This window comes from Rousettus aegyptiacus, unplaced genomic scaffold (genome assembly GCF_014176215.1).
Source record: "Rousettus aegyptiacus isolate mRouAeg1 unplaced genomic scaffold, mRouAeg1.p scaffold_m13_p_12, whole genome shotgun sequence".
Classification (NCBI taxonomy): Eukaryota; Metazoa; Chordata; class Mammalia; order Chiroptera; family Pteropodidae; genus Rousettus; species Rousettus aegyptiacus.
Window position 1 is genome coordinate 85,241,669 of NW_023416287.1, and position 20,438 is coordinate 85,262,106.

The 20,438-nt window shown below is 34.0% G+C and overlaps 1 protein-coding gene across 6 annotated transcripts in view; it reads right to left on the bottom strand.

Moving 5' to 3' along the window:
* PIGN (phosphatidylinositol glycan anchor biosynthesis class N) overlaps positions 1 to 20,438 on the bottom strand; it is a 95,166-nt gene that overhangs the window by 38,159 nt on the left and 36,569 nt on the right. For all 6 annotated transcript variants that reach the window (XM_036229083.1, XM_036229078.1, XM_036229080.1 and 3 more), the window contains 11 exons: positions 18,415 to 18,554; positions 16,233 to 16,332; positions 16,037 to 16,129; positions 15,318 to 15,409; positions 14,594 to 14,702; positions 12,395 to 12,503; positions 8,722 to 8,824; positions 3,677 to 3,779; positions 1,964 to 2,050; positions 671 to 726; positions 344 to 419 (listed from right to left, as the gene is read on the bottom strand). In XM_036229083.1, the coding sequence (XP_036084976.1) occupies positions 344 to 419; positions 671 to 726; positions 1,964 to 2,050; positions 3,677 to 3,779; positions 8,722 to 8,824; positions 12,395 to 12,503; positions 14,594 to 14,702; positions 15,318 to 15,409; positions 16,037 to 16,129; positions 16,233 to 16,332; positions 18,415 to 18,554 (1,068 nt within the window). The remainder of the gene's footprint in view (positions 1 to 343; positions 420 to 670; positions 727 to 1,963; positions 2,051 to 3,676; positions 3,780 to 8,721; positions 8,825 to 12,394; positions 12,504 to 14,593; positions 14,703 to 15,317; positions 15,410 to 16,036; positions 16,130 to 16,232; positions 16,333 to 18,414; positions 18,555 to 20,438) is intronic.

Sequence of the window (20,438 nt, forward strand, 5' to 3'; positions counted from 1 at the left end):
GGGGAGCCTTAGGTCTTGAGAAGCAGTGCAGCTTTGATCTGCACTACAGCTCCCCACAGGCTCTAATCCCCTCTGACTGGACTTCTCAGGGCGAAGAGAGAAGCTCTGCTCTTTTGAAGTTTAATGAGCTTAACAGTAAAGCAAAAAGATTACATTTTGGAGTAAAGGCTAGAGGGTCCCACCTCCTGTTCTGCAGTGTCTAAGAAGGTATCTTCTTTCCATGCTACTTTCTTTGTCATAATGACTTCATTCTTAATGTTCCATAATCTTAATGTCACAGTGAGTTCATAATCTTAATTAATTACTATCTTAATAAATAAAATTATAACATAAGAAAACTAACCTTCCACATCATCAGGGCTCCCATTGTGTAAGGACTAAATACAGTCAAAAAGCAGTAGACAGAGGCAAGGTCAAAGCTAAGGAACCAACATAAAGAAAAATGATTTTAGAATTCACATTGTAACCTTAAAAGAATGCCTGCTAAAATCTACTTTTATGAAAAGACAAGCATAAACTGTGTCAAGGAACATTATGAGGCCACTAGAATGAATGGGGAAGATCTGTATGTGCCAATAGAAACCAATCTTCAAAATATATCCTTCAGTATAAATCCCAATTTGTATTACTTTTTGGTTGTATATATCTATATGTTTTCATTTAAAATTACCTGTTAAGAGAAGCTATATTCCCAGTTCCAAAAAATGCTGTCAATAAGAAAAAAACCTAAATAGAGTTAAGGAAATGCCAAAACGAGTCAGAATTCACACAAATTTCTTTTTCATTTAGAAAAGATATACCTATATTACCATGAGGGTAATTTGCATTTTCATTTGTACATTTGATCATGACTTGCTCAAGGTTCAAGATCAGACAAAAGAAGAGCAAGTTTTAGTGAGGGAGAACAGAGATGACCTAACAAGCTAAGAAGAGAACCAGGATCGTGTCCTGATGTCACGGGAAAATGGAGAGAGAAATCAAGAGCTATATGTTATAGAGTGATTAAGTAAAACTAAATAGATTAGACTGTGCAGTCAGGAAGCCCCTGCTGACCACTGAGAGTAAAGCTTCAAAGACATCTGACAAATATTCATATGCCACACTACTATGTGCCCAGCACTGTTCTAGGCTTGAGGATATAGTACATAAATGGGAGGAAATGGCAGCAGCAACTAAAGGTTTTTCTTTCAAAGAGCTTGGAAGTAAACGGAAAGGACAAGATGAGATTATAATCTAGGGGGATACAGGGTTCAAACAGAAGTGTTTGAATAGTATAGGCTGAGTGGAAGGAGCCTGCAAAAAGAGAGAAAGCAAAATTGAGAGCAAAAAGCTCTCAAGAGGTAGAGGAGAGAATGAGAACACTGACTTTCTGGACCTGTAAGGTCCACCCGTGCACCAGGGTAAGTTCAAAGGAAATACCTCTCTATGAATTTCTTAAAGTAGGTCAGTCAATCTTCTAAAAGTGAGACTTTGCTCTGCCATATTATCTTTCAAACTTCTAATTCTAATAACTTTCACACAATATTGCCTCTGATGTGATCCAACGACCTTGTGAGACAAATGTTATATGAGTATAGTTTAGAATGCACATAAAAGATACAAACCAAACTCATAACAGTGGTCTCTTCTGGTTAAGGGAAATTAGATTGGAGTTGGGAGTTAAAAAGAAACTTTGGCTTTAGCTGTAATGTTTTCATTTTTTAAAAATGTGTGACATATATAACAAAATATTAATTGTTGATCTCATGAATAGTAGGAATACGTGTATATACATTTGTTTGTTATATCATTCTTTATGCTTTTCTATAGTTTCAAAAAATTTTTAAATTAAACTGAGAAAATCATGTGGTGGGGGAGGTGTTTACTGGCCACTATTAAGTGACAAGCAGAAACACCTTCCATGTCCTCTTATCTTTTTAAATGGGAAGTTGCAACAACTTAAAAAGGTCCAAACAAAGGATACTAGGAAAAAGGCCCTACGAATGTCATCCGGACAGAGCTGTCGAAACTGAGTTATATCAGTATTATAGGTGAACTGGATACTGGTGACCTGTGAAAAATAACAAATATATGAATGCATAATAACAGTTCGTTAACTTCTACCCCCAAAGGCAAACTTAGAGTGTAAGTTACTATAGCTAGAAAGATACTCATACTGACAAAAACCAAATAAAAACAATAACTCTTTTCCTATAACTTAATCACATCTTAACAAAATCCGCCAAAAGGTAAAATATGTTGCTAATAATGTACTGAACAGAACTGTAGTATTGCTGTACATGTAATGAAAGTGAGAATTGGGCTTTTCCTTATCCTATATAAATGCTTCAATTTTAAACACCTATATAAAGCTTCACGTTTCTAAGACCTGATTTCTCAGAGTGTTCTGATCTTCTCAAACCCAGGTATTAGGTATAATATTAAAAAGCATGATCAAATTAAATATTTCTCTGTTTTTTGTTCTTCTGTTAATTCTATTTGTAGGAAAATTATTTGCTCTCTATAAATAAGCAAATATTTCTGTCTTTGGTAAAATAAAAAGTCACTCTATTCCAAGATGGGTATACTCCTGCTTAACTCGCCCCCCAAAAAAATCATGGATGAATTTAAAGGGAACTTTCTCCATCCCCAACTCCAATAAGTTCTTAGGATGCTTCAATACTCTTCTAGGAAAATATAGATCTGCTTTTAGTTAAAAAATAAAATTTTTAAAGTGACACAACAAAAATCACTTTTAAATTTAATATTAACATTAAAATATTTAATATTTAATATTGAGGACAGTCCAACCATTTATGTAAATCTGATCAAACTGCTTTTCATGTATTGTTTTAATATTGCAGGGCTGAAAGTTAAAAATCAGTAATTATTCATATATTTCAATATAGTTCTCCTTTATTGAAATTAATTATTCTAAATTATCAGTGTAAACTCAACTGGAACCAGTTAAGGATAAATCAGCTATGAAGGCATTTTCCTGCAATATTCATTTTAACCGACCTCAGTAAAATTGCAAATATTCTATTACCAATTTTTCATAATTACCGTCAGCTCCAAAATAAAGGCAAGAGACATCAACTTAACTCTATCTCAGAATAACAGAAGTGTCCTTAAAATCTGATTGGCTTTTAGCCAATTCAAAGAATACTGCACTGAATACACAGTCAAAGATTTGGTCGGAGGCCACAATCCCTAAGGTGACAGAATAAGCATTTTGGATTAGGATGACTAAAGAGAAAAATAACACAGGGAACATAAATGTCATCTTATGATCAAATTCATAAACGAATTCATGAAGACATGAATATTCTTCCAGATAAAATAAACTGAAAGAATAAAAATTAGATGTGAAAATATAGGAAAATAAAATAAAGAACATTCTCCTCCATTTCTTCACTTATTCTAGTGGGGTTTTTTTATGTCAGTGATTCGTAAATGATCTCTACAAAATGCCCCAACCTTGAGAATGTTTATAAAAGTATAAAATCGTGCTTTTCTATTATAAGTAAAAAATTTCTTTATAAACAATTTAACTTAAGTATTAATGATTAATAGCTTAAATAGTATAAAATTTTAAGTAGAAAGAATTTTTGATGAAATAACATTGCAACTTCCTTACAGGATAGAAAGTATTCAATATTCTCAAATAAATGCAATGATAATGTTGACAAGCTACCTTCTGCTTACAGGAAACACCAGATTGTTGTAGGATTTCTTGTTCTGTGTGTATCCAGACAAACATCAAACATGACAACACTAATGGAAAAAAAGCTTCATACCTAAGAGATGGGGTGGGTGTGGGGTGAAAATGGGAGGATAGGAATGAAAAGAAAAAAATGTTAAACAAATAAAAATGCAAATTTATACTGAAAGGTCGTTCTCAAAATTAAAACAATCTTGATAATATTTCTAAGTCACAATATCTCAAAATTTAAATTTTTTAGGTTTTCCAGAAGGAAAGTCACATTTAAATATTAACTCCAACACTGTATTTTTTAAAAATATATTAAAACATGAGATCATGACATGTTTAAAACAGCCAAGATATTTAAAATTAACTCATGAGGTAAATGACAAAAATACACAGAAAAGAAAGAAAATATTAGGACAAAGGTAAAAAGATAATTCCTGAGTTAAAATTATAAATATACATAGAAGAGCAAGACAAATGTCTCCAATTTTTTTTAATGGGTACAGAATAGGAACATAAATCTCTCTCAAAAAAAACAAAGAACCAATAAATACATAAAAACATTTGACCTTACTGATAACTGATATGGAAACTACAACGATAGGCAGATTTGCTTACCATATTTATCTATAGTTAAAAAAAAAATAATGTTGACAGCAGTGGAATGAATAAAAAAAAGACTCATACTCTTTATATAGGAAAAAAATACCTTCTAGAAGGTAATCTAACATAATGTATGTCACTTCTAGGAATTCCAAGAGAAAATAATCAGACATGTGCACTACAATCCCCACACGAAGATGTTTATTGTAATATCATTTACAGAAGGGAAAAGCAATCTACAGATCCGCAGGTGAGTGATTAAATAATGTATAGTATGTCTCTAGGCTGGAGTATCATCTGGACAAAGGAGAAATGCTCATGAGGTAACACAGCGACAGAGCCTTTTCTAACCCTTTCCTGTCCTAGTTTGGAATAACTGTTCCCACTTCGTAATCCTCCAAAATACTCTATTATCGCAATCGTGTTTACTTACATGCACTTCTTGCTAGTCTGTAAAATCTTTGTTTCAGTCTTGTCACCACTGCAGGCTCAGCCCACAAGTACCTGTTGAGTGACTTACTTATCTAATTGGAAGTTACAAAGCAAACAAACCAAACCCAAACAAAAAAACCTTCATTTCTCTTTCAACTTTTTCAACTATTGAACTCTATGTTATATGGCATTATTTCCTAAACATGAGAAAACAAAAGAAACAAAATGCTTTAAACTCTACCACAGATCGTAAAAATGAAAACAACGAAGACTGGGCAGAGGAAACCTTTAGGTTTGAGAAAGCATACACAAATCACTTGGTGTATGATTAAGAATCTCCACGGATATGAACAGACAATAGGTATACAAAAAAATATCTTTAGTAAAACAAGTACAGATAGATATACAGAACCATACCATTTGACCAATTAAAATAGCATTTGATATTCTTAAGATGAAAATACCAAATGCTGTGAAGGACATCATGAAATAAAACCCCTCACAGGTTGTTGGTGATATTATAAACTGACTCTGTTCTTAATACAAAAGACAAAAACAAAAACAAAAACAAAAACAGTTCATATTCTGTGGCCCACCTATACTACATCTGAGAAGTGAAGAAGTAAATAATATAAAGTATATAAATAGCTTATGCATAAAAACATAACTCAAAATATTATTTATGATAATAAAAAGTGGAAATAGAGAAATGGCTAAGGTGCAGTCACATCACAGAATATTAAATATCTATTAAAAGGGTTAGGAAACCTATGTACCATTATGGGAAATGTTTCTAGCCTAATTTTAAGTAGAAAAAAAAGATGGAATATGATAAATACTATGTTAAAAAAACAAATACAGAGGTAAGACTGGAAGGAAGTATACCAGAACATCAACAGGAGAGGAAAGGTTAATAAATTATTTCCCCCCTTATTCCTACTTTCCAAAATGTGATTATGCTATTTTCACAATGATTTAAAAAATGTAATTGAAGGAAAAAGATTCAGAGTGTCTGTATCCTAGTCATTCTTTAAAACTTAGTTCATCTTCCCCTCAGTCCTTGATGGCATCGACTCAGCTCACCTACTCGAACTCTTCCTCTAGTCATTCTTTATATGATACAACTCAGTTTAACTCACGATAACTTAATTGTTGCATTTAGTAACTGCCTAACACTGTAAAATAAAGTCCTTATTTTATAGCAACTTACAACTCTATTATACACCTGAGGGCCGCTAAATGTTTTGACTGTATGTCTGTCTAGCGCTCAACACTGGCAGTGTGAAAGAAAAAACAATTGTTGGTTAACTGAATCAAGAAGGTGTACACTCTGTAATTTTTTAAATATTTGCAGTTATATATAAAATGATTCTTTTCAATATACAAAAACATAAATTCCATAGTTCTACAAATAGTGATATGGATTTATTTCCTTTCAAAAACTATAAACTATTATCACTTTCCTTTGTAAGCTGTAGATAAATAAATCTGATAAAGGCAATCTTCCTATGAGACTTTATTTCTTTTGACAATCAATTTCTTGTATAAAGTCTGCCTATCTGAATTAATAAACTAAAATACCAATAAAATGTCATCGCGGGCTCAGAGTGTACATAATAAAACCTTACTAAATTAGCATCTGTTAGTTTGGTCTCTGTGTAAATTGAACGGGCCTGAAAAGGCATTTAGCTTGGTATTATAGTGTGCTGAGCAAAGGGATAATATAAAGAAAATTTCAGAAAGAAATTTTAACCAATTTAACTATTTTCAACTATTACGACAGCTTCCATTTGCATAAAAATAATCAAGTCCTGATTAAAAATGAATCTTTATTCATTAAATCAAGAACGCATTGTTAGAATTTAGGATTACTATTACTGTGTAATAAAGTAATAAAACTGCACTTTTTTTAAATATCCTATAATTCTGACCGTTTACGAATTTACATAGAGGACCCTCTAGGTCACCCAGAATAGTGATGTGGAACAATAACAGGTAGACTATGTTTCGCAAAACTGATTTGAGACTAAAAAATGTACTAACTGAAATTATTAGACTGTGTTGTTCAGGCAACCGCAGTTGAATTTTCTTGTAAATGTAAATATACTTACTGCTGTTGAAAACATATTTCTTAATACATCCATTAATACGGTCATACTCAATATTATGAATTTAGGTGTACATTTTCACTTTCCAGATTTTCTTAAATTAAATATACTTATGGTCATCTGTTTGGTATCTTTACTATTAAATTGATGATTTAAAACACTATAATACTTATCTCTAACGTTAGTTACATGATTCACTCTACATTGCGATATATTTTTTTCACTCAAAATCCAACTTTAATTATCCTTTCTTCCTTCCTTTCTTAATTTCTAATCCACCAAAACAGATCTACATTTATATTTATTTTTACTTTATAGCCAACTACACACTACTTTAAATATTTATTGCTTTAGAACTTGAAGGTTTGAAAAAGAAAACGGCTTATTATTAAGTGACTGTGTAGAAGTTAGCACATATTTCCGGACCCTCTCGTTTACTTTCTTAAGGCAACCTCTGGGTGTGATCTTTTGATCAAACTCATGTGTCACCCCCAAACGGTGGGTTAGAATAGAAATGATTTTATCTCTGCTTTCTTATCTATGCTAAAAACTTGTGCATATTCTAATTCATATATATATTTACACACTGATTCTGATTATAACTAAATTATTTACTCTACAATTTCACCAATAAGGGAAAAAGAATGAAGAGTTTCAAGGTCTCGTTATGTTAATAACTCTTGAGTAAGAATATGCTGATAGGTCAAGTTTTATCTGAAAGTTCCAAGTTCTAAGTCTGCAAGCAAGCCCATCTTAAGATCTTATTAGGTAACTGGTGAAATGTCCATGTTGCTTATATTACATCTTCACAGCCATGCCCCTGCTCTGGTTACACAGAGAGAAGTGAGAAGACAGCAAGTGTGGGAGCTTTGCTAAGAAAAAGAGGTTCAGTCGCCCACTGAATCATCACCTATCTGGGGACTGTAAGAACTCTGGGGAACTAGGTCACTTAGGATGTTAGGGTCTCTTATGAAGATTTTGAGAACATCCCATTAATTCTTAATTAGGACAACTAAGTTTCCCCCAAAATGAATTCAAGTTTTGGACCCAAAATGGCTTTACAAAATCATCCAATGTGGGAATAACCCATTGACAGCACAACGGTGAATCCCTAGTTTAGTTCAATTGAAATCAAGATCTTATATTTAGGCCAAATTTCAAACAAAATAGTGGTTATTCAATCTCTGCTCTATTCAGTGTTGTTATACTGTGTGCATTTCTCACCCTCATAAAGATTTAAGCAAGGCTGAAATCAAATGCAAAAGCAAGTGACAATTTTTTTTCTTCTAAATAGATGGGAAGAATATATGTCGGTGTTTTTAGTAAGTTCTAGAAATGATTTGGGATCCATCCCAAATCAAGCAGCTAGTTTTGGAGGTTTATTGAAAGAAAATTTCAATCTTATATAAAAATAGATTCTTTAACTTTTGAGAAAATATTCCAAAGTCTTCTGAATCAAAAGGAATATTTGGAATAGGATATATGTAAGAGTAAAAATAAAAAGAAAATATATTTAAAGAATGAACAAATCAAAGCACAATTTAAAGTGCATGAAAGGGCTTTAATTCATCTAACCACTGTTTGAGACTTAAAATTTTTCCATATCAATCAGAATTTTCTAATAATGAAGTAAAATGACATTTTGACAACTTAAGAGAATAAACAGAAAGACAAAGGCAATAGGTAATACTATAAAAATGTAAGAAAAAGAAAACCGAAGATTATGGTTCAAGTTATACACAGTTCTTACAGAGTAAAAATTATTTATAATTTATTCCTCAAGATTTACACATTTTCCATTTCCAGAGGTTAAATACTCATAGAGAAATGTCAATGTATCATTTAAAACTTGCTACTGAAAATAAAGTTTTAAAAAACTGTTTATACCCTCTGCTTAGAAGTAGGTAGGTCGACATCGAGGAAAGAAGGATGCTGACCAACCGCTCAAAGAGAACCGTGGGACTCAGCAGCGGCACCACGAAGGAAGAGGCTGTGGTGGGACAAAGCAGGACAGTTACTGTCAGTACGCGGCACGTGACCTACGCGAGTTCGGAAGCACTCAGTGCTCTGTAATCACACGTGACCCTTATTGTTCGTGCAACCTTTAAAATGAGGCTATATTTGCCCTAATCGTTTTTATAAGAAATTTGAAACAACATATTTTTAATTAAAATTACATTTCATTGTTTTAACCAATTTTGGCTCAGATTTTCTCAATTTATATTCAGCCTCGATCACTACAGTGATATTAACTCCTAAATGAATAACTTCTTATTTTCTAATGTAAACAATAAAAAATATAATGAAAAATATTATTCGAGATTCAGCAACTCTTCTCTTAATCAGGCATTTTAGTTCAAAGACCACTTACTCCTCAGAAATTGATTTTCCTAACCCCTTCCTCCCCCAAATTTTTCCATTGTAAAGTACTCATTGAAAGTTGTAGTGCTCCACTTAGAAAAACAGGAAAAAAGGACTTCGCCATGCATGAGAGTCGGAATAAGAGTGATCTTATAAATGAAATAATCTTTCCTGACAGGATAAGAAAGCAACTACTTTAGTGGGAGAAGGGCGGATGAAGGGAGAAGGGGCAGCAGAACGTAAACCAACCCCATCTCTGTTTTGGAATGGAAATGCACATAACCTCCTAATCCCCCTAGTTAGAACGGCAATATGCCTGGACTTAAATACTAGAGTGTGGAGACAGATGATCTGGGATGCAATCCTGTATGAACCACTTATTAACTGTTTATCCATGGGGCAAGATTGTTAACCTATCTAAGCAGTATTTCTATCCCTCAAGTAGAAATAATGTAAAAAAGTTGTTGTCAGGTTTAATGTAAATTTACCTATAAAATCCTCCCTGAGCATAGTGCCTAGGGTACAGTAGGTGCTTAATGACTATTAGCTGTTATTATTATTACTAGTCAATATCTACTAAGTTAAATGTAAAAACAATCTCATTCAAGGTTAAGGTACTGTAGGACCTAAGACTATGCAAGTTATATCTATAGTATCCTTAGTCAAATAGCTTCTAATTTTTTTTTAGATATCTGATTCTAATAATGTTATTATCACCTGATACATATTTTAACACAAAGAAATAACATAATATTTCATATTTAAAAAGCCAATTCAAATGAGCCTTCTTCTGTAAAACTAATTTCTACCCTTCTTTTATAATTCTGTCTAAAAGACTGATGAGATGCTAAAAGGGAAATGAGAGTCCCCATTCTGAATGTCATAAGTTAGAACCACATTGATAACATATAACTTGTGGATTACAGCATGTTAGTAAAAAATGCTCATTGGCGGTAGACTATGGTAGATTGGTGCCTGAAAGAGACATCTGGAGATAATGCTGATCTACCTTTGGGTCAACTATTTCATGCCTTGCACCATTTTGCAGGTATTCTCTAGTACCTAGCTCTCCTAATCCCAAAGAGGAATTAGCTTGTTTAAAATATATGCCCAGCCTACAAGAGATTTTCTTCAGATTTAAGGACATACATGGGCTCAAAGTGAAGGGATGGAAAAAGATATTCCATGCAAATGGAAACCGAAAGAAAATGAACAGTGGCTATAGTTACATCAAGTAAACAGACTTTAAGCCAAAGAGATGGTAACAAGACACCAAGAAAGTCATTATATAATGATAAAGGGGTCAATCAGTAAGATATAACAATCATAAATATATATGCACCCAACAACAAAGCACCTAAATATATTAAGCAAATACTACCAGATCTGAAGGGAGAAATAGATAATAATACAATAATAGTAGGAGACTTTAATACTCACTTTCAGCAATAGATAAATTGTACAGAGAAGATAAACAAGGAAACATTAGATTCGAACCATACATTAAACCAAATAGACCTAACAAAAATTTATAGAACATTCCACCCAACAGCAGCATACATATTCTTCTTAAATGCATATGGAACTTATGATAGGTCCAGGATAGATCATATGGATAGGCCACAAAAAAAAAAGTCTTAGCAAATTTAAGGAGACTGAAATCATATCAAGTATCTTTACTGACCATAATAGTATACAAGAGGAAGGCTGGAAAATCTACAAATATATGGAAATTAAACAACATTTAATTAAACATAAAGAAATAAAACATTCTTGAACAACATGGATCAAAAAAAAAATCAAGAGACATTTTAAAATCTCAAAAGAAATGAAAATAGAAATACGGTATAGCAAAACCCATGGAATACTGAAAAAGCAGCTCTGAGGGAGAAATTTATAGTGATAAGTATATGTGTTAATAAAATAGAAAGATCTTAAATGAACAATCTAACTTTATACCTCAAGGAACCGGAAAAAGAACAAACTAAGTCCAAACTTAGAAGAAGAAAGGAAATAACACAGATTACAACAGAAATAAGTGAGGTAGAGATGAGAAAAATAATAGAGAAGACCAATAAAACTAAGAGCTGGTCTTCAAAAAAGATAAGCCCAGATAGACCAGTAACAAGTAAGGAGATTGAATCAGTAATTGAAAACCTCTCAACACATAATAGTCCAGGACCTGATGGTTTCATTGGTGAGTTTTGCCAAATATTTAAAGAATAGTTAATGCCAACCCTTCTCAAACTCTTCCAAAAAACTGAACAGTAGGGAACGATTCCAAAATTATTTTACTAGGCTAGTATTAACCTGATACCAACTCCAGAGGACACTACAATAAAGAAACTTTAGAATAATATCCCTGATGAATATAAAAATTTTCAACAAAATATTAACAAACCAAATTCAACACATTAAAAGGATTATATACCATGGCAGGGTTACTATAAGGTAAGCCTTATGAGGTAAACATTTCCTTAATGCCAGAAAGTAAAAAAGTGATTTTATACATACATATAGTCTATTTACAAGCCAACTTGAAGGGGTTCTGTCTAGCCAAGTCTGGGACAATTTGCACACCAAAGTATAAACAGCAATGAATTATAAACCTCTGAAATAACAGGAGCTCGCAAATCTATAATAATAATAAATGAATGAATGAATAAATGAATGAATGAATAGGGAAGGAGGGAGGATTCTCACAGCAGAATGCTGAGAGCCTTCTGGTAAATGCAGGAGTATTGGAGCTAGAAAATCATTCTGTAGCCATTGTGACAGAAACTGAATCAGGGAAGACTTATGAATGGATACTAAATCCAGGAAGAAATTTTGATAAGAAGGATATTTGATGGTCTTAGAGTGTCTCCCATAGACAGCGTATTAGTTGCAAGGGAGAGGAAAACAGAAAATATGTTTTCTCTTCTGGAATCACTTAGATTTTTACCGGATGTGAATAAATACATAGTCTTTTCACCAGGTAATAATATTCTATCAAGTAATTCTTGTTAACACATGAACATTTACAAAAGTTCTAACTTTCTTTGTTAAATGCCAGCAATAGATGCAACTAATAGCTGGTCATTATTATTTTCTTATAACAAAATTATGTCTATTAATAACACTAACACAGGTATAAATGGATAATTTTAAGCTATGACTTGATGTGAAGGTATCGCATTTGGTTTGACTGGCCTCTTACCTAATATCACCCAACTAATAATCTGATTAATAAGAGGAAGTCCTTGTTTCTTGAGTAGACTGTTGTGGGTGCTATACACAGCAAACATGGAAAGCACTGTGCTCAGCATCTGAAAACAAATACAGCACACGTAAGTGAGAGGGAAGGTGGTGAGAGGCTAATTTATACATTAGCAAGAACACTTCTCAAAAAGTGCTTTATCGATTCGAATATGGCAAAATGCAATTGAAATTGGACTGGCTCACCTCCCTGGGGCCAAGGTTAAGAGTTAGAACTCTTGTACTAAGCAAAGGTCACCCTTTACAACCATGAAATGAGGCATTTTACACTTTTCAAGAGTATTCTGGAATACATTATCACAATCTTTCTACCTAAAAATATTCATTATTAACCTTGAAGTTTCTTTAAATCATGAAACTGCAGAGGGTAAAATGTGTACGGTTTAGTGTATGTGGCTTAGTGTCTTCCACCTCTGGCCTTTGCCTGTATCTATTTATTCATTCAACACATATTCGTGGACTGAGTATTCACTCGGTACTGGGAATACAAGGAGTACAATTATTCTTCAGGGAATGTGTATAAACCAGTGCGGAGTTGGTAAACTACAGCTTGTAGGCTGGTGGTCTGTTTTATTGGATCATAGTCACTCGCATTCATTTACATGTTGTCTACAGCCCCCTTTGCACTACAATGGTGAAGTTAAAAATTCACGACAGACTCTACATGGCCCACTAGTCTAAAATATTTACAATTTGGCTTTTTAGAACAATGTTTGCTAACCCCTGAACTAGTGCACTAATTGCCATTTTAAGAAATGAGCTACGCTACGTCTGGGAACAAAGTAAACACTCTTAGAGATCAGATTAGCAACTTCATCACCAAATCCTAGAGATATATTTAATTTACTCATAGTTTTAGTGAATTAAAAAGGAAAAAATGCTGTCAGTAAAGCTATGACTCAATCCTCGGATCCTTTCAATTGGAAAACACATTTTTCATTTCAGATGTTAAAATGTAAAAAGATATATAGCTTGGAATCAATGAAAAATGTGGCACATAGTACAGAAATTAATGCAAGTTAATAACGTTAATGTAAAAAGAAATTTTGTAACAGATTTTACCTTATACTTAGGGATATCTTACAAAGTCCATAAGAATTTTAACATAATGTTCTTTGCTCCGATAGTGAGATTAAGAAACACCCACTTCTATCAAAGTACTCATTATTACAGGTGGATTATGTCAAAGCTACTACAGGCTTTAGTGTAAAGCCAGTCAGTATGCCACTTAACAGGAAAGATACATTCCAACGGCCTGACAGGATCTCTGACAATATATTTCTTCTCCTTTCATTTGTTCTCTGTTGTCCTGCAAGGATGACATTTTTAAGTCTTGCAGACATTTATTTCAGAGTGTTCTTGAAAATACTTTCCATTATCTCAGCTTTGTTCTGGGTGAATTTTTTGAGAAGACTCACATAAGTATTTTTGGTCAGTGTTCTAGATGTCATTTTTTACTTTTTTATTGTTTTTTTTTTTAAAGCGATTTCCACTGTTATCTACAAAAAGCTACCATTTTACAGAATACAGCATTATATAACATCTAATTCCTACAACACTATTATATATTAGGTCTATTTTACAGTTAAAAACAGACTGAAGTTCTACTACTACAAATCACACATGTAGAATGCAGCATAACTGGGAATGGCCTCAATTTTGAAATGTCAAGTTCCCAGTTGTACGCACCACATCCAAGCCATCGAACAAAGTAAAGTTTATTTTCTCCTAGGATGTCGTCTGAAGCCTTAAACCAGCTATTCTTCATATAAACATACTCAGAAGCTGCCTTTACTTCGAAGCAGCTTACCTTTTTCCTGACCCAAATGAGGGCAACACAGAATCTCAGCCTAGAGGAGGCCTTTTCAGATCAACCTTTCAATCGGAACAGACACCTCTTATGCCTCCTTGACCTCTGCTCTCTAGGCACCTTTGGGCTGCCTCCTGCTGAACTTGCTGCTACTTCATGCCTTTTAGAGAATATGTTCCCATGTAATATCTTAAACAGAAAACTCTCTTCTTATTGGTAGATATTGAGTACCTTAAACACAGCATCTTAAGAACAATATAGTTAAATACAACAACTGATACATTTTGGTATATTATTAGCATAACACAGTGTTGAAAATCTGTAACTCACCTGCAACAGATTTAACACTAGTTCTTCGTTTACAAAACTTTCTTTTCTTTTTATGAGAGATGTTATAACAAACAGGGATAGCAGGAGAACCAGCAGGCCTGCACCCATTCTGTTTAAAAACACAATTAACAATTTCAAATTTTCTTAAGGTATATGTTAAACATATCATATAGAATTTTAGACATTTTTCTCTGATGTAAAACCTCTCAGTCATTTAGGTACTCACAACAAAGTGGCAAAATGGATACACAGGTATAATGGAAATAAAAATCTTAGGACAAAGACACTGGAGGACTGGGGTTATCCATAACTTCTTACACTATTTAAGTAACTTTATCTTACTTCTATAATTTTATTTTTAAAACTTTTATGTATACTAAGCACCATAATTCTTCACCTGACTTGGACAAATTTACAGAAAACAACATAAAAGGTAACTGAACAAACATCTAGTTAGTATATGAAACACAGATTTTCGGACTATGGGTGCATTTACAGTTCATAGTGTTCTTAGCAGGACAAACTGTCCCTCCCTATCCTTGACCTTGTTGCTTTCCCCAGCTGTTCCTGGCTAATGGAAGGGTCGGAAGCAGTCACAAAGGAAGCATGCAGGTGTGACATATGTACAATAAGGAAATAACAAATTACGTATTTTTTCAAGAACACCAATGTTAAGAAAAACAATCATATGGAAAAGAAAATAAGTTAAAATATGTATTCATACACAAGAAAGATATCTGGCTTTCGTCCTACAACAGGCATCAGTGGGAATACTGCCAGGAGCAAGCAGAAGAAAATCCAACTCAGTGAGATACCCTAAAAAAAAAAAAAAAAAAAAAAGTTACCTTTAGACAAATATGGTACAGAAAACTATCTTCAGTGTTTCACAGACTACAAGGCTGTGAATCAGAAAGGAAAATGCAAAACCTTCTGTTTACTTTAAAAAGTAATAGAGTTACTCTTTGGGAAGGTTACATAGGAGGAGGTATGCATTAGGCATAACCCGAGTAGTACCTCATTTAATTCTCACGACAATCTGGGAGGCAGGTCCTACTATTCACAATATTTCAGCAGGGAGGTGACTCCTCTGACTTGGGTTCACAGCGTGGCCTCTACGCCACTGCACTGCTCTGGGCAGTTCCTCAGCTACGCCATCATTTAGATACTTGAGGCTAACGGAATCTAGGAAGTGCTTCAGAGAAGGACATATCAGCTCTGCTTCTAGAGTATTTCAGTCTCCGCATGAACAGTTCATCCTGATATGAAAGCCCATGTGAATCACTGAAACCTAAAGCGACCTCAGTCCTCCTGTCGAAAGGTCCAGACTCTTTACATAAGGACACAGTCTACCCTTTTGCTTAAAAATGAACAGTTCCCTGGGTTAAGTACACATCAAAACAAAAAAGCTACGAATCTGTCCGATGTCAAAATGAATACTTATACCTTTGCTCGAGTCCACAGCTGAGTGGTAAATGGCCAAACCGCCAACACAACAAGTCCAGCGGTAAGCATATAGCGGTAGAAAAAACTGAGAACCTAGTAGGACATTCCGGAGAAGAGAGAGAGGTGAGGTCATTTAAACGGAGTTACACAGAAATGAAAGAGAGATGAAAATGTCGTAATGCGGTCGATTACTTACTAAAACTTCAATTCCCAGGGTATAGACTAGCAGGTATCCAGCAAAATGACGCGGAGGGAAGGTCAACAGTGACGTGACAAGGCCTTGAATAACCTGATATCTGTTTAATAGGATTATTTACAAAGAGATTACTTATATTTATATTCTATATTGAATTTTAAAATTAGGCCATTTATAGTAAAAAAAAAAAACTGCAAAACTATAAATTGGGATTTTCATTTCACAGATTATTTAAAAACTAAGAGAATCTCTAATAGATTTGTTTCAATGGCTTTACTTTCCAAATTTTTTTTTTGAAACCTAGAAGTATTTTAGGAAAAAAGTTAATTTCTGAATTAATTTGATAATAACAAAAATTTGCTTGTTTTTTTATAAACATTAATGACAATAAATGAGGCTTATTTATCTTAGTTTAAAACATCCATGGTTATATAATTACAGATACAATATCAGAAATAAAATATGGTGAACCCAAATGAATAAAAACTGAAAAACAATTTTTAATTCACCAATGTTAACCTTATATTGAAATCTCAACTGTCATAATGAAATAAAGATAGGTTTTCCTAACCTGGCTAGAGAAAATCTTAATTGCACTTTTTCACTGAGCTAAATATAACCTCTTCCAAACCCAATTTAAGATGTCACTAATTATATACTAATTATAATTAAATATGAATTCATAACCATTAAAATGTATTACATACTTAAGTACTTTTTACATTTCATTACTAGAAAAAATTTTTAGCATTTAGTACATTATTAAGTAGGTAATTATAAAAGGTCAGTATCATTTGATTTACGACCTTTTCTGATTGAAAACAATGGCTACATAATGTTATCAAAACTATTAAGGTGCTGAGTAGGAAAGAAAAGCTAATCCTAGACAAAAGGAGAATGTTTCTTTTGTTCATGACAACAAAAAAGCACCGAGAAACAAGAGATGATTTTGTAAAATCATTTTTCTTCTAACAGAGTGAATTTTTGTTTTATTTTCTACAAAATTTATCAAGATCACATTTTCCCTTAAAATTTAAATATATATGTCACCTTCATAATTAGAACACTTAATCATTCAGGAGGGGTTCTGTAGAATTTTCTGCAAGGATAAACCTTTCATTCTAAAAATTTTTAAACCAGAGTAAATAACATTAAAGGGGGAAAATCTGATTTAAAAATGTATACCCAACAACACTATTCCTCTCAAATGGAGAATTTACAGAATGTTCTTTTGTCAGTATGATTTTGGCTTATATTTAAAAATGCTATTTTAAATCTCTTAATGTTTTTATTTTTGATATTTTTAACATTTTAATATTTTTAATAGCCAATGCTTTTAAAGGATGGAAGAGGTGGTCAAGGATGGAATTAACAAAAATTAGAATAAAAATACACATTGTGTCATGACAACACGTTGGCCAACCCTGAAAACATCCTTATTCTGGGCTCTCAGTCCCTGGTCTGCTTTTGGGATTTGTTTTGCTCCAAGGATGCCTAGATGTCCAAGGCTAAGTTTACATTTTAGATTACTGCGCAAATATAGAAATCAACAAGATCTGAGACATGACCTTTGACTGTGAACGTGAACCAGCCCAACGTTTTAGTGGTTTTATTTTAAAGTGCTTGAAACTCGCCTGGGAGCTTTCTACAATGTTTAAGCCCAACCTGTGAGGAGGCACTCAAAGGTAGAACCACAGCACATGTGAGTAATGCCCACTTCTTCCGCACGTACACATTACTAAATTTGATTAGTTTCATTAATCTAGGCTTCCATAATAGCTAGGAAAGGAGAGGCAAAAATGTATGGGAAAAACATGCAGATTTCTTTGTGAAACATGAGGAGACACTAGAAACTGAGATGAGACAAGTTCAAAATGTGAGTTACCCCTGGCATAGTACAATCAATATTAATAATTTTTACTCCTGATTTTTCTTATAAAAGTTATACAAGGGGGAGGGGGGAGGGAAGGCCAATGTGTCCCTAAGGCAATAAAGTCAAAAAAGAAAAATAAAACAAAAAGGGTATTTTATGCGACATTTATGCTGTCATAAATGAAAAGAGATCTTGGAGATTTGAGGGTTTTATAAATACCATTGATATGCTACAGAAATCTAATGCAACTGAAATACAGATTTATCTGTCAGTGAAATGAAAAACAAGACAGCAAGATATGTTACTTACTCTCTTAGAACTGCATACCATATTGGCACTGGCAACAAACAATATACATAATAAGTCCAGGGACAGCTTTGAATCAGCAGGAAAATTGCTATTAAAATGCCAATAGCCACAAAACTACATGGCAGGAGACCGCTTGGTTTCTGAAAATCAAACAAAACATTGAAACACGTCCAAAATCATGCCAATTGACAGGTTTTTAAGAGGTCGTATACAATGAAGAAAATGTAATACTTTCTTTCTTTCAATGGTTCTCCAACTAGATGATTGAAAACAGTGGCTACATAATGCATTCTAAAAGTGTGTTTTTAAAAAACCTGTCATTGGAGAAGCATGGTACAGAAGAAAAAGCTGGATAGCAGGAAACTGCTGCAATATGGCAATTTCCAATTTGAAAGTGACTACGTTCCTAATGCTTGTTTGCAAGTAACTTGTTCAGAACTCGGAACATTTCTCTCCTTAGACGCAATTTAATAAATGCTGAGTTCCCTGCCTAGCTCGCTGAGCCCGATCAACCCACAGTGAGCGGTGGGACCCGATCCCGCTTTGGACCAGCACTCCTATCTACTCGCGCTCCGACTGGACAGGCCGCCTGAGCTCCTCTCCACTGACCAACCACAGGGGCTTCGTTCCATCACATCTCCTTTTCCCGACCACCTGCCAAACGTGAAAGAAGTCCCTCAATGTAAGCCGCCAGTCATGGCCTCCGCGGGCTGCACAGGCCCATGGGTGCTGTGGGCCAGAAGTGATGATGCAAGGGTCAGAGAGAAATTCCACGGTTGGGAAAAGGACATGTAGGGGAAAGTGCTGTGATGCGGAGAACAGCACAGGAGCGAAGCCCGGGAGTGGAGTCGTAGCATGGTGCTCCCCTGCTTCCACGCCTTGTCTTCTCTGTTTGCCCCTCACTTGGCAAGCCAGAGCTAAATAAGGTGAGAAGTAAGAATTACCTTTGGGAGTACGGAAATTCAAGGAGAAAAAGCAAGAGATTCTTTTCCTCTTAATGATTCCTCCCTACTGGCATACAATGTCACCAGAAAGAAAGTAAGAAATAGAGATAAAATAGGTCACAGTTGTAAGAAGGAAGGTGAAACACAGCATTGTGATTGAGGATTTCCAGCTACACAGATCAGAATTCAAATTCTGGAACTGTCACTTGCTCACTGCATGACCATGAGAAAAATATGATTCCTGAGACTGAATTTAACCCCATCTATAAAATGGGAATAATAGTTCCATATCTACTTATCAAGGCTGGTAATGCGTGAATAAGATTATGTAGAGAACTTAGCAAAATGCCTGGAACATTACTACTGTTTACTAAATGGTGGCTGCTATTGTTCCCTTTATTTTTATTCTCCTCTCATTTTCTTTGCATTAGTTATAGTAGTCACTACAGAAACCAATCAAAGGGTGAGAGAAGGGACAAATCTCAAAGAGATGTGGACAGGTGGGGTCTCTGAAGTTGAAAATGGCTGAGGCAGCCATTCGTTTTAAGAATTGAGATTGGTTTCAGGTCATTTTGAGAATAAAAAAATAACAAGACGTTTAAAAAATACCTAAAAAAACACTTGAGGGATTTTTCTAGCATTAGTTCAATACGGTATAAATATCTAACCCTTTGGTACATAACATAATGTACATTACAAATGACATCTACTTGTAGTAAACTAAGTCATAAAGAATTTGGTTCAGCTGAAGTAAACATCAAAAAGATTTTAAATAATGAGAGTGGGGGGTAGATTTTCTATTTCATCATTAATTGATTCCCGCCTCCCCTTGGCGCTCCTAAAAATCCTGATGATGATGAACCATTTCGTGTGTATTGTAATACTCTTTCAACCAACCAACATTTATGAAGTCGCACGTTCTATGCTATGCTCTGTGCTAGGTGCCGGCCTTCAAGGAGTTGAAACCATACAGGTAGAAGCTGAATCATGGGACTTGGTATAAGGGGTTAATATTTTAGAGTTTTACTAGGTAATAAGAAAACAAGGAAAAGCATGTAGCAAGTAAGGATATTCAGTTCT